Raw genomic sequence first — 14,571 nt, forward strand, 5'->3', positions numbered from 1 at the left:
GTACAGTGGCTAGATTCTGGGACAATTATCCTCAGAATGAGAAATGATTTGCATAACCATAATAATGAAGTGTTTTCTTCTTTTGACTAATTAAACAATTGTTTCCTTCTGTTAACTCTAAACTTTGATTTTTAGTTTTGTAAATAAAAACATAAATAATCAAAAAAAATTTATTTGTCATTGGTGGTTCAGTATAAATTAAGTAAAATTAATTCACTTATTCTTCTGTACTGTTATCAAAAATTTTTCAATTTTTCCATAAAATGGCCATTTCCAAATATGTAGTTTAAAGGTCAAGACAAGTTAACAAAAGATTATTTACAAATAGAAGACTGTGGTCCCATAACTCCTTCCTCACCAAAGTCCAAGAAAATTACAAATTATTAGAATAACATACTCTAAAACAAGTGATAGAAACATTAACAATTCCTCAGACATCTTTGGCAGCGTTAATTTTGATAAAAGTTCTTCAAATATAGATTTTTTTTTTAGCAAGTAGACATTTTAATTTTGTCAAAATAATGTAAAGAAATGTCTTAAAAGATAAGTCGACTGTAACTACCAATATCAATCTTTAAGATAATTTTGAAGAATAAAAAATTGAGGCTTTTTGTTTGTTTTGGTTTTTTTCCCTGCCACATTGGTTGACTTGTACTTATATGAAGATAGTGCCTTATCAGTCTACCTAACTCAGGTGCTTACCCTTAATCTATAGCTAGCTGGATATTGCCATCTTTAGCTGTTCTTGTTTCTTGTTTTTTTGTTTTTTTAATCCTTACCTAGTCCCTTCATTGCATGCATTATTTTCCAGGCTTATTCTCTTTTCTGAATGTCTTTCCTGCTACCCAAGGTGCATCTTGGTGGGTAGTTATCAACATACAGAGTCTGCTTCCTCTTGCAGCTCTACCCATTTGTATTGAAGACTGGACGACACTGGTTTGCTCCATCTCTGATCATTTACCTGCAGCAGAGTCCACTGTTCCTTCGAGGCTATTTTGAATTTTGTGAAAATACTCCTAACTGCGTAAATACATAAGAACACATATACTAACAATCTCCAAACAGTTTTTCCCTTCTGGTTTTCTAAGCAAAACTAAGGCACAAAAGGAGGCCTCCATGGGTCTGGGGTCAGTAATTCAAGTCAGGAGGCCTACCTTCTCAAACTGTGCCTTTCATTCCCCCCTTACTCATCAGAGAAATAGGAAAATGACAGTTTAAATTTGTTTTTTATTTCTGCCTTCCCCCAGATTTCTGCCATCTTCCAAACCCCACAAACTTCTTAGAAAAGGAAGCTCTTCCATGGTCTAGACATGAGAGAGTGTCTTAACAGTGGCTTTAGGTTGTCAGAGATAAAGCCATGCCACAATCCTAATTCAGTTAAATTTATTGAAAGGATCCAGATGTTGGTGCCATGATGGTTTTCTTAAGTGGTAGAGCATAAGTCCTGCTCTTGAGCCAAGCTTTGTGACTTCTGGAGTTCAACTGAGGCTGCAGTGTGGCTCTCTTGAAGTAAAGGTTGGTTGGTTGTGAGGAACTAGTCCAAACTGCCACAAATCAACGCTGCCATAGCTTAGGTTCTCCTAGGTAGTAGGTTTCAGGTCAAATGAGAGTCTACTTATCATATGATATCTCCAGTAACTGGCAATAATAGGAGCAAAGTATCTCTGGACAAATGCAAGGTGTTTCAATGAATCTGGTAGTGTATGCTGGGCTTTTATCAGCTAATAAGCTGGCAAGGCTGGAAAGTTTGCTCTCCTTGTGCTCAAGCTTTTGGCCGTCCTGAAGGAGAATCAACTTGGGAGGGAATACTGGGTAGTCTGCTGCAGATGGCTCTTGAGTCCAGCTGCCACCATCTGTCAATCCATAGGGATGCCCAACAGGTCACAGCTGACATCCCAGAGCCGCCTTGCTATCGTCTCATTACTAGCCTGGGCAGATACCCATGTCACGTGGCAGTCACTGGAAAGGAAAGAGAGGGGTTTAAAGAACAGGGTTAAGAATGGAGTCTGTTCTCTGCTTGGGATAAGGAATATGACAAAAAAACAACCCAGAGAGAACATGTCCTCTAGGCTCTTCACAGATCCAGTGTTTGTCCTAGCTCTTCACTCTCTAATATTCACCAGAGAGAAAATATAATTTTCTGATGTGAATGTTTTGTTTAATAAAATGCATATCATTTAGCCTTTATATTCCTCTTTACATGTATATATTTAGCTATAATATCAGTGCCTGCCTGACACCTGTGTATGTCCATCTTGTTCAAATAAATCTCTGAGGTCCATTCTACAGGACTTTGTATAGCGTCATAAAACTGAGATCCTGCTATTTACATTGGTTACAGATGTTTAGAGTGGTAAAAAATGAAAACGACAAAAAAATACTTCTTATTGCTGGTCTTCCACAAGTTATGAATGTTTTAAACTTGAAAAACAATCAGCTTCATACGTAACCAAAGAAGGAAAAGATAATAGTAGAAAAGAAATGGTAACAAGGTACCCAGTGTTTCATATACCTTCTCTTCGTTGTTATACTTCTAATTATGTTAAGTCCCTATTAAGTGCAGGAGGGTTATCCCAACTCTGCACTGCCCAGAAAATTTTCTCAAGGATAATTCTTTTACTCATTTTTGTATTTTCTGTATCTGGTACAGAGCAGGTATTCATTGAAGGTTTGTTTTTTTTTTTTCCCTCTAATGATTGAGTAAACAGATGACAATCTTTGAAATTATGTGAAAAGCATTTTTAAAAACTATACTATTTCAAGAAAACTGCTTCCTGGACATTTGAAGCAAATTCTGAAGTTGAAAAGGTGAGCTGACAAGTCTGAAATAACCACTTGTAGCAAACTCCTAACACTGTTCATTTAGATAGTGCTACTCAGAGTGTGAGCTGTGGACGAGCTCATTATCTCTCCCCTTGAAACAACAATAAGCTGCACATCTAAAGCTCAACAAAAACACCCAAACTGCACACCTGCATGTCTGGGTATGGGTTCTACGCATAAGAGCTACCACAGGTCAGAACCCGGGGTGTTGGGCGGTGGACCGAGAGAAATAAAGAAGCCTCCTCTTGCAGCCACCAGAGATCCCTGAAGGAGGAGGGGAAAGGGAGAATGTGCAGTGACTTCCCTGAACAGGCCTGCCTGGAAGTGCTATGAGTTCCACGCAGCCAGCGGCAGGGCCCAGTCATCAAGGCAGAAAGCAGAGAAGTGGGACAAGACCACAAAGAAACAACACTTGGTTTTACCAGATCCAGTTGCAAAACTGAGGCTGAGCCACAGCCCCCAACTCCCAACTCAGAGGGCCCCTCCCCATACCTTCCAAGACTGATCACCACAAAGCTAAAGGGGAATCTGAGCAAATGCTACCTAAACTGTTGTTAAACACTGACAAGGACTGAAACTGAGGGTAGCAAGAGTGATTAAATACCTACAAGAAAATAAAAGCATTATAAAATGCATTATTAAGGCTTTATATAAAGCAAGGATCCAAAAGGTTTAGATGCCACCTACTGGAAACCAAAAGAAAAGTACCTTCTTTGCAGCAGGCTAAAGAGAGACCTTTATATAATAAACCTTTCTGCAAAAAAGCAGAATACATTTCCATTAATACTCATGCAGAGAAATAGTCCATTAAACACTATGAACAACCAAGGTGACAAGGCATCTCTGAAAGAAAGAGAAAAAGCTCCAGAAAATAAGCTTACAGACTTAGAAATATGCAACTTAAATGACAGAGAATTTAGGATGGTACTTCTGAAAAAATTCAGTGAGTTCCAAAATGAGTCATATCAACAATTTCAGGAATTGAAAAAACACCTAGATGAGCAAAGCAAGGAGTCTGAAACCCTCAAAAAGAACTAAATAGAACTTCTGAAGATAAAAAACACACTACAAGAGTTAAAAAATGAAATAGCAAACTTGGGAAGTAGAGTCAACCAAATGGAGGAAAGGATCAGTGATGTCGAAGACAGAAATCTAGAAATAAATCAGAAGGAAGAAGAGAGAAATCGAAGCGTGAAAAATAATGAAAGAGAAATACAAGAACTAGCTGATACCATCAAGAGAGGAAACATAAGAATAATGGGCATTATCGAAGGCGAGGAAAAGGAGCAGGGACTAGAAAGTATTTTCAGACACAGTTGACAAGAATTTCCCAAATCTAAGGAATAAGCGGGAGCTTGGAATTCAAGAAGTCAACAGAGCACCCAATTACCTCACCCAAAAAGGTCTTCACCAAGACACATTGCATTAAAAGTATCAAAAATCAACGATAAAGACAGAATTCTCAGGGCAGCCAGGGAGAAGAAAACAGTAACTTATAAAAGAAACCCCATTAAATTATCTGCGGACTTCTCAGTGCAAACCTTATAAGCCAGAAAGGAATGGAATCAAATATTTAAACTATTTAGTGAAAAGAACTACCAGCCAAGAATAACGTATCCAGCTAAGCTCTCCTTTAGATATGAAGGAGAAATTAAGACCTTTCCAGACATACAAAAATTGAGGGAATTCTCCACTATGAGGCCTGCAAGACAGGAAATACTGAAAGGGGTTAGCTCACTTAAAACAAAATGACCAAAAAAAAAAAAAAAACGAAAAACAAAAAACAAAAAACCCCACATAATTAGGAGCAAAGTGACCATCAGGCAAATAGAAGCAGAGGAGTGCAACCCTTACTAAGAACAGGGCATTATAAACTTAAATAATAAGAAGAGAATTGTTATAGCAAGATAGTAATGAACATTGAGCATACATAGGGACAAATTGAGATAATAATGACTTAAAAGGGGAGGATTCGACAATCCAAATTCGCAAAGCAGAATGGAGATAAGGCACACGCAGAAGAAAATGGACTACTGTATGTATATATATAACTATCCTTTTCATATGTGCAATGGTAACCACACACCAAAGGTTCATATATTACATGATTCCATTTATATAAAATGTTCAGTATAGGCAAATCCACAGAGACAAAAAGTAGATTAGTGGTTTCAGGCAGAAAGAATAATCAGTGCAAAGGTCCTAAAGCTTCATTCGAGACACTTTTATGTTGATTTCTTGATAGTAGCCAAATGACTGCTTAAAAGAGCTTATAATTAAAAATCTATGGCAATGAAAAGACTCTTCAAAAATCAATTCAATAATCATAGATTTGAGGCTGACTTTCTTTAAAGCACTCAGTCACAACCGAGATAAAGGTTTATTTTTTGCTTAAAATCACCAGGGAAGAAGAATCTAGTCACTCTTAGAAAATCATTCCAGTGTGCAAAGCTACATAATCTATGCTCTTGCATTTCAGATGCACATTTCAAACTATCTGCTACACATATCTACTCACATGTCTTACGGAAAACACACTCAACATTCAGGGAGCCGTGTTTATTACACAGCGGGCAATTGTTACTCTTTGGTTGAACATCCGTTCTACATTCTTTTGGCAATAGCAACCTGATTTCTTTCTGTGGAATCACCTCTTCCCCTTGGATATGATTTGAAGAGCCCATTAATCACATGCCTGCCTGTTCTCCCCTAGCCAAGGCAATGGGGGTGAAGGAATGGCAGGTAGTGTTCACGGGAAATCCAATGCTACTTTCCTAGAGAGTGGATGGTGAGCAACGAAACAGAATAAAGATAGTTGGCATTTATGTAGATCCAAAGAGAAGACCAAAGAGTCGACCAAAGAGTCAGGCTTAGAACAGTCAGAGCACCCTGTCTGGCTGACTAGCCACTCTCATTGTTCTATGCCTAGCTCTTCAGTCTACCCTTTGGGACCTAAGAGTCCCCCATATCTTAATAAATTCCCTTCTTGCTTATGTCGGCCAGTCTATTTCCACTGCTTTGGGATTAAAGAACCCTAAGTTAGACATATTATTTTTCCATGTTCGCTGACTCATTTAATGTCACCATCGATCTCCTAATAACTCAAGAATGAACCCAAATCACCAAATCAATTGCTAATCAAGTAGTTAAAATTCTGCCTCTTCAAGGCCTCTCTAACTTAACCATTCTTTTCATTCCAATTGTCATTACCCTAAATCAGGAACTCTTCATCTGTCACGTGGGGTACTTATTTATTAAACAAAGTCGCTAGGGATGTTTTTCTAAAGCACAAAGCAGCTTATATCTTCCTCTACTCAAACAACTTCTCTGGGTCCTCTCTAAGTCTGACATCATAGGCCCCTCATGATACGACTGTCTACCTTTCATTCCAATCTTTATTTATAGCTCTTTCTCTAAAATTTCAGATGATCACCATTAAATCTTAAAGGTAGAGATTTTAATCTTATTTGATATCTAGGATTTTCTTCAAAATATTACAGGATGAGAAAATATGGAAAGTGTTAGTAAAGGAGGATGGGGCAGGATCGTCCATGGGTTAATGCTTGTTGAGGCTGGATTACGAGTATACATGTTTCAACATGTTATTCTGTCTACTGTGTATATTCAAAAGTCTCTACAATAAAATTTTTAGTCTTCCCTTATTCAAGAGGAAGTCCATTAATACTATTTTAGCCCTGAAAGCAATGGAGAAATACAGATTCAAATTCTTTTTAGTGTAAAAACAAACAAACAAACAAACTAGAAGTACGAAAGGGAACAAAAAACTGGACCGACAAAACAAAATGTAGGAAGAAAAGATTCAAGGAGAAAGCAGTCATCAGTATAAAAGATGGCATGAATAAAATCAAACCTACTACTAGTTACTGCGAAAAAATGTTAACGAGTCAAATTCCCCCAATAAAAAGTAAAAACTCTGGAGTCAAAAGACAAAAGCTTTGATAAACAATGTTCTTTTAAAATTCCATCTTCAAAAACAGATACATTCATACCTGAAATGATTCCCACTTAGATTCTCAAGACCTTCTGTTAAGGCACAGTACAGGCTGGTCTGGGCTCCCTGCTGTGGAGTCTTGATGATGAAGGAGAAAAGCCGCCATATGCATTGCAGGAAAGATGAGTGCCGAACCAATTCAGAGTTGACTGTGCCAGGGTGTACAGAATATGCTGTAACGCCAGAGCCTAATGGGGTGGGGGTGGGGTGCCATATAGAGAGAGAAAGACATGAATGACTTGATGTTGCTGAATGACTGAAGACAGCAGGGGACATGCATAAACACTGCCCAGTTTCAAATCCCAGCTCTACCACTCACTACTTGTGTGACTATGGGCACAATCTGATATTGTGACTCAGTTTCTTCATCTAAACGACACTTTACATGCACTATTCAGGTCCCCTATTCTTCACTGGAAATCCTGGGGAAAGAAATGCTTCCAATTTTTTTTTTTTTTATTTACAAAGGCAATATGATACATATACATATACTACCTATCACCTATTCTCCCTAGTACAGATGTGGTTTTGCTGTCCGATGAGTTTTGATATCAAGCTTACAAAAAAGTTGAGTTTTCAGGACTCTGTGGATTTCAAAAATTACAGATAAAGTACTCTGAACTTGTATTATTTTCAACTCAAAGTCTACTCTAGATGATCCATATTTTATATTCTATATTCTAACCATGATGGCCTTCTCTTGGTTTCTCAAATGAAGCCCAGACCATCATGTATTCTCTGCCCTCTACATGGAACATTCCTCAGCCACCTCACCCCACCCACACTATAACCAATTTAATTTCTAATAGTCCTGCAAGGGGCTCAGCTTGTAACTTATTTCCTCAGAGAAGTCTTCCCCGATCCCTCAAATATATTAAAATCCCCACCAAATATGTTAATAGGTCCTTATACTTCCCCTTTATAGCATTTACTGCAATTATAATGAAACAACAACAAAAAGGAAACAAGCTAGATGTTAAGGATAAATAAATTCAGGCACATTATACTATGAAATACAGTACAACCAACAAAAGGAATGGGGTAAATCTCTATGTACTACATGTAAATATCTCCAAGATATTGTATTGGAATTTCAGTTCCTTATGTATAAAATACACATATGTAAATGCATAAGATGATTGGAAAGATGCCCATTGAGTTGTTTCTTGAGAGGAGAGGGAGAGGGGATCTTTAAACTCTATATACTTCCATATTATTTGAACTTTTTACAATGAGAATGATTCAAGTATTACCAGGCCGATTTTACATGTAACATAGTTGTTTAAATACCTGATATTATCTCTTTTCACCATTAGATGTAAACCAAATCAAGGAAGGGACTATACCTGTCTTTTGCTCCACTCTCTCCCCAAGACTCTAATCCAGTGCACTGACTAGCATGGGCACTGAATACATGTCCGCCGAATGGCTGTATGAATGACTTCATCATGCCCAGGTTTCTTTCATTTCTTTCATAGCAATTTCCCACTTAATCCTCACTCCATCAGGCTTCCTCACTCATGTATCCTCCTCTTTATTCTGATCCTCACAGCTAGGTCCATCTCTCTACCTCCAGGCCACTCTACCTCCCTGACCAAACCTTTGGATAGTTTTTACCATCCTGATCCTTGATCCTGAGCTGAGAAATTATGTCATGCCCTGGGTCTAAACTGGGCACATGAACTGAGTGGACCACCAGCTTCCTTCCTGCCCATCTCACAGCTGCCTACATGGTTTGATGATCCTGTTCCAATGATGGGGATCCTATGTCTGATTCCTTGAGCCTGATTCTGCCTGCCTTAACCTCTAAGCAACTCCAATTGTCCACCCTGGATTTCCTTTGTCTTTACTGGAAATCCAGAGAAGATGATGCTAAAGAAGTCTATTTGTGACTGGAGATTCCTCTCCTCAAGCATGCATCTCCCTCTTATTTAACCTTCTGCTGTTAGAGAGGACCCCTCTCCCCACCCCCTCACACACATAGTCCCAGTACTTGTTTTATCCTAATGGTCCTATCTTGTGCCAGGTTCAGGTTCCTCCCTTCTACTCGGTCTCACTAGGAGTAAAAAACCTTGACTAAATTAATTATGACAATAACCTGTGAAGTAGTCCCATTTGAGGAAATTTACATATGAGGAAATAGGTCTTGAAAAGTTAAGTAATTTGCTGCAGGTCACACAGCTAATGGGTGGTAAAGCCAAGCCTTCAGACTCAAAGTCAGAATTTCCCTGTCCCCTGTCAACTATCTCCAATATTAAATTGTGGGCTGCTTACTAAAACTATACCTAGTTACAGTCAGGGAAGCAGGACCTTGTCCAGGAGATAGGCTCCAGAAAACAGTTTCCATTTCTATGGCTTTTAGCTACTTTCCCCGGACTCATGTCTCCACACTGATTTCTTCCAAGCCTACCTTTTAGCCTCCGGGCCAGTTCCCTGGTGAAGAGAATGTTGGCTAACTTGCTATGACAGTAGGCCAGACCCGCACTGTAGGATTTCTGGCCTTGAAGGTTATGGAAATGAATCCTTCCCAGGTAATGTGCTAAGGAAGACACATTCACTATCCTTGATGGGGCCGATTCCTTTAGTTTCTCTAGCAGCAGATGGGTCAGGAGAAAGTGACCTATAAGAAAAACTAGAATTAACAGAGTTCAGGACCAATGTAGTACTGAAGGGAGTAGTGGTGAGCAGGTATCACCTATGAGAAGCAGAGAACTCAGTAATAAGGCTTTTTGCCTTATTAATTCATTATCAACTCAGAACAAGAGCAGGTGGGCTCTATCTGATGCTGGTTACAAGGACCACTACAAAGAAAGCAACACAGCCCCCAATACAGTTAGGCTGTTCAAAATGCCCCAAAATAAACTGAATGTGAATCACAAATTAAAAAGTGGTCAGAACCTTGGTTGGGCCTCAAGTTTATCCCTGAGCTTTTCGGGCAAGATCATGTTATTTATTATTTACTTATAGTCTCTTATGGCCCAGAGGTCCAATCACATCACAAAGGCAGTTCAGTCTGACCCCTAAGTTTCCAAGAACTTTAGATTTCCTCTAGCTTTGTGATAAGACCAGATTCCTTACCCAAGTGGTTGACTCCTATGTGCATCTCAAAGCCATCTGCTGTCTTGGAGTAGGGACACATCATCACTCCTGCATTGTTGATCAAAATGTGGAGCTGCTTTTCCTCTGCAGGGAAGAGGAGATGGAGTGTGAGAGTGGCTACCCATAGCTGTTACATCTTAGAAATCTGCCTAACAACCAGGCTTTGAAAATGAGGATGCAGTTGGATCCCTCATTCTTCTACTTTAAACCACACAACACATACACACACACACACACACACACACACACACACGGAGCAAAATTCCATCTTATAATACAAAATGGCCTTTCTAATCTTTCTTACTGCTTTTGGGAAATGTTCCGTCTGCCTCTCCCTTTGTTACTAATGAGTTCAGCTATGAATCAAAAGTTTTTGGTTATATTTTACCTAGTATTTCTATATATAGAGAGGGAATAGTTTCCTTTTAGCTAAGTTTGCCATGTTGATCACAAGACCTATAACACAGTCTCAGGTTCTACACTTACCTGCTAAGAAGCCCTTAGCAAAAGCTCGAATAGATTTAGTATCAGCCAAATCCAGTTTCCGCACCAACACCTCTTGGTTCCCTGTCATGGTCTGGATCTCCTTGGCCACCAATTCCCCCTTTTGTACATCCCGGCAAGCTATATAAACACGGGCTCCTATCAACCAACATATAAGAAACGAACTGTCAGTTCTTTTTTTTGAGTGGGCATTATAGACCTCATACTGATGTTGAATGTTATTTTCTACTGTTTTATTTATTTTACTCCTACTTCCCAACAGAGGTATCTGATGAGCAAATCAGGAAAGAAAAATAAATCAATAGTAGTCATTAAGTGTTTATTTATATGTAGAGTGCTGTACTAGCTTCCCATCAGCAAATCGCTGGGGCATTTGGAATGTTCTTGAATTCCAAGATTGGGAGGAAATAATCAGAATGATCATTACTGTGAGAGATAAAATGGAAGTAGCAGGAGGAAATTAGAAAAGTAGATAAACTTGCCTCTCTGAGCCAGTTCTTTGGCTGTCTCCTTCCCGATGCCTGTGTTGGCACCTGTGACCACAGCTACCTTCCCAGGAAGCTGGGCGGTTGATGTACACACCCCGCTGGACAGCATTTTCCTGCAGACAGAGGAGAGCTCATCAGTTCTTCATTTTCCTTGGCTCAGCCAGAAGTTCCAAGAAACACTCCCCCCCCCCCATCCCCCGCCCCATGTCTTCAAATCTCAAGAATAAGGTTTGCTTTGGTTCCTTCTACTGCTGTCCTTTTATAGGTTTAAGGAAGGTTGGAGAAAAGAAAAAAAGTTTTTCGTTCTAGCTCAAGAACAAAAGTGAATCTATTATAAGGGCAATAATAATTGCTTAGAGTTATTCCTTGCAGTACAAGAACTGGATGAATATTTTATTAACCAAGCATCTTGCTTTGATTTGAGCTCTTCCATAAACTTAGAGTCACAAGACTCTGGCTAGAAGAAAGAACTGGTCGATTTATGTCAATCTGTCTATAACTGACACTTTGCGACCTTGATAAACAGCTAATCCAATACAAAAAGAATTAAATTATGAAAGCTTATCAACCTGGGACAAAACTAACAGCAAAAACTACACACACACACACACACACACACACACACACGCCCGCGCAACTACACTCCGCCCCTCAGGAGGGTGTGTGTCTCTTCAGTCACTGGTCCACCGTCACTACTGGTGATTTACTCAAAACCAATCAGCAGGCTGCCTGTTTTGCATCAGGCTGCTGATTCTCTGGAGGGACTCAATCAGCCATGGCCTGATTAAGAGGCCAGTACTCCCATCCTCTCTGCCCCATCTTGAGATCCCAGAGCAAGCCTCCGATCTCGATAATCCTGCTCCGAAGGCAGGATAGGGCTCATAATAAAACCTTTTTATTTCCCTCCTTTACAACATCGCCCAGAGAAAGAGAGAATCTAACAGTACCCAGAGAGCAAGCAATGGGGTTGCATATGTCAGGATTCCCAGCAAGGTTCAGTTTCAGAAAGCAAAAAGTTGAATCGCTCCATTGTACTTTCAAGGTTGGAAGCAAGAAGCTAGCTAGGGCTAGCTAATGGCGTGGAAGCTAAGGAAAAAACAGTCTTCAGGTCCATACCTCACTTTAGGTTCTGAAACCCTAAAAGCTGTAAACTTAGATGTTTAAGGTATCCTTACATTCGGGGCTCAATGGAGCCAGAGCAAGGGTTGCTTAGACGAAAAAAGGGGCCAGGGAAACCAAGCAGGGTGCTCCAGTCTGCAACCTCTCCCCATCGCCTGGGGTCTCCTTGTGCCGCCTTCCCCTCATGCAAGGCAGCCAGGTCTCCTCTGACAAACCGAACCCGGCCTCAGCCTACTAGGAGGACCCCTGGAAGTTTTCATTTTCTTTCTGTTGAAGAACAGATCTTCAGTGAGGATTAATATCCTCCCGCCCCGTCCCCTTACCGGAAGACTTCTCAAGGAGAGACGTTACATTTGCACAGACCTGATTTGGGGTGCAGCGATGTACAGGAGAAAGAGGAGGAAGAGGAGCAGGACCCCGATCATCTTGCGGGGCGGCAGCTGCGATCCTGCAGCACCGGAGGAAGATGCTCCAGAGGTGCTGACCGAGACTGCAGCTTCCTCTGCCAGACACGTAAAGTACGACAGCACCGCCGAGGAGCAAGTCCGTCTGGGAGATGTAGTCCAAAGCTTAGTGCCTGCCCTCAGGCAAAGAGCGTACTGTTCCCAGAAGCGGAGGAAAGTTGAACTGAGCACCGGATACACGACACATCTCCAACCTCTAGGGTCTAGGGTCTTTGGGATCATCCAACCAGCTCTCCCACGGCCCTCTGGTCACCAGCGATTCTCCAGAAATTTCCCCAGACCTCTGTCTCCCGGTGCCCAAGTCCAGATCCCAGTTCAGTTTTCCCTAATCATGGTTAGGCGGTTATCTCCTGGAGAACAAATATTGGCATCTGGAAAGTGTTTTAAGGCCGATTACACAAGAGATGGGCAGTTGGAGTTTGACAGTTGGTAAGGCAGCGGAAGGTGAGAATCCTTCCTCCTTAGGGAGTCCTTCATCCAGTGGAGCGGAAGCAATAAGTCCCTGAAGCCATTCCCAGGAGAAGCACTTTATTGTGTCTATTTTGAATTACGATGGTAACTATCATAACTTTCCTTGTGGTTGACCATAGAATATAGTTTTCTTGACAACTTGGGTTAGTTATATTAACTCCCAGGGTAGTAATGAATTTCTCAGATTAGCAGCACAATTGGTTTTGCTAACTCATGAAAGTATTTAATTCCGTCTTGAATTAAGGCCGTGAAAATTCTCAGAATAAGCAAATTCCCTGGTCAGTCATTCCTTTCAGTTCTGCCATCTGAGGCCTATATCTGGTTCCCAAGGAGCGAAGGTGAGAGATATTTAACTAGCCAATATCTGTGTGTAATTCCTGACTGCACACAGTAGTATTTTCTGGTACTTTCTTCTGGGTAATTCATTGCCATTTGATTGAAAAACACATGTTCAAGGTGAATTTTAACTTATTTTATATCAATTGGAGAGGAGAAGGTTTCCTTCTCACAAGTTTCTACTTATTTAACATTAAGTTATCTAATTTTTTCATATGCTCATTATTGTGTACCTAATATTTTATACAGGTTTTATACCTTTATTAAAAGTTATTTTAAAAGGTTCCTTATTCATTCACTCATTTGACAAATACTTATGGTACTCCTATAGTGTAGTAGGCACTGTGCTGAAGTCCAGCAGGGAGCTAGGCAGAAATGACTGTTCTCCTCTCAGAGCTTATAGCCTGTCAGGGCAGACCTTAAACAAGTAATCACTGTGAATAAATTGTGATGAGGGTTATGAGGGGAAAAAGAGAAATATTTGGAAGCTTATAGCAGGAGGCATCTCCTGGTCTGGAGGTCAGGAAAAGTCTCTTTAAGGAATTAACATTTGAGCTGAGGCCTGAGGGAAGGTCAGGAGTTAATGGGCAAGCCACCCTAAAGGTAAAAAATGCTCTGAGCAGAGGGAAGAGCTCACTTGAGGGTTCAGAGTCAGAGCAGACCAGCACTAGAACAATGGGAAACATTGGTCGAGTTCAGGTATGGGGCAAGGGGGAGTGTCAGAAACGACAATAACAGCCAAAGCTTATATAGTGTTTATTATGTACCAGGCCCTATTTAAGTGCTTTATATATATTAACTCCCTTTATTCTCATTACATCTCTATGAGGTAGGAGCTATAATTTTCCCTATTTTACAGACAAAGAAACTGAGGCAACAGTGAGGTTAAGTGAGTTAGTCCAGGTAATAGTGGCAGAACTGAGATTCAAACTTAAGCAGATTGTATTCAGGGTCTGTGCCCTTAACTACCAAGCCAAGTTTCCAAAAGATGAGGCTTGAATCTTCTCTTCACACATAAGAGTGCATATATTTGTGTGCAATTTCATCCATAGAACCCAGATTAAAAATCACTGGTTAAATCTGATAACTGAAGACGAGTAAACAGATGAGTTGTTTAGAGCAGGGGTCCCCAACCCCCCAGGCCAGCAGCCTGGTAGCCTGTTTGGAACTGGGCCACACAGCAGGAAGTGAGTGGTGGGCAAGTGAGCGAATCTTCATCTACATTTGCAGCCTTTTCCCAGCACCATCACCGCCT

At 40.4% G+C, this 14,571-nt stretch overlaps 1 protein-coding gene across 1 annotated transcript; it reads right to left on the reverse strand.

The window, feature by feature from the left end:
- Positions 1 to 1,207: 1,207 nt before the first annotated feature.
- On the reverse strand, positions 1,208 to 12,746 carry RDH11 (retinol dehydrogenase 11). Its single transcript, XM_016131292.2, has 7 exons — positions 12,409 to 12,746; positions 10,921 to 11,039; positions 10,421 to 10,576; positions 9,914 to 10,018; positions 9,246 to 9,455; positions 6,834 to 7,023; positions 1,208 to 1,959 (listed from the first exon to the last, which is right to left on the reverse strand). The coding sequence occupies exons 1-7, from the start codon at positions 12,729 to 12,731 to the stop codon at positions 1,857 to 1,859; spliced, it is 1,206 nt and encodes a 401-aa protein (XP_015986778.2). The 5' UTR covers positions 12,732 to 12,746; the 3' UTR covers positions 1,208 to 1,856.
- Positions 12,747 to 14,571: the final 1,825 nt, after the last annotated feature.

Source organism: Rousettus aegyptiacus, unplaced genomic scaffold, assembly GCF_014176215.1.
Source record: "Rousettus aegyptiacus isolate mRouAeg1 unplaced genomic scaffold, mRouAeg1.p scaffold_m13_p_3, whole genome shotgun sequence".
NCBI classification, from domain to species: domain Eukaryota; kingdom Metazoa; phylum Chordata; class Mammalia; order Chiroptera; family Pteropodidae; genus Rousettus; species Rousettus aegyptiacus.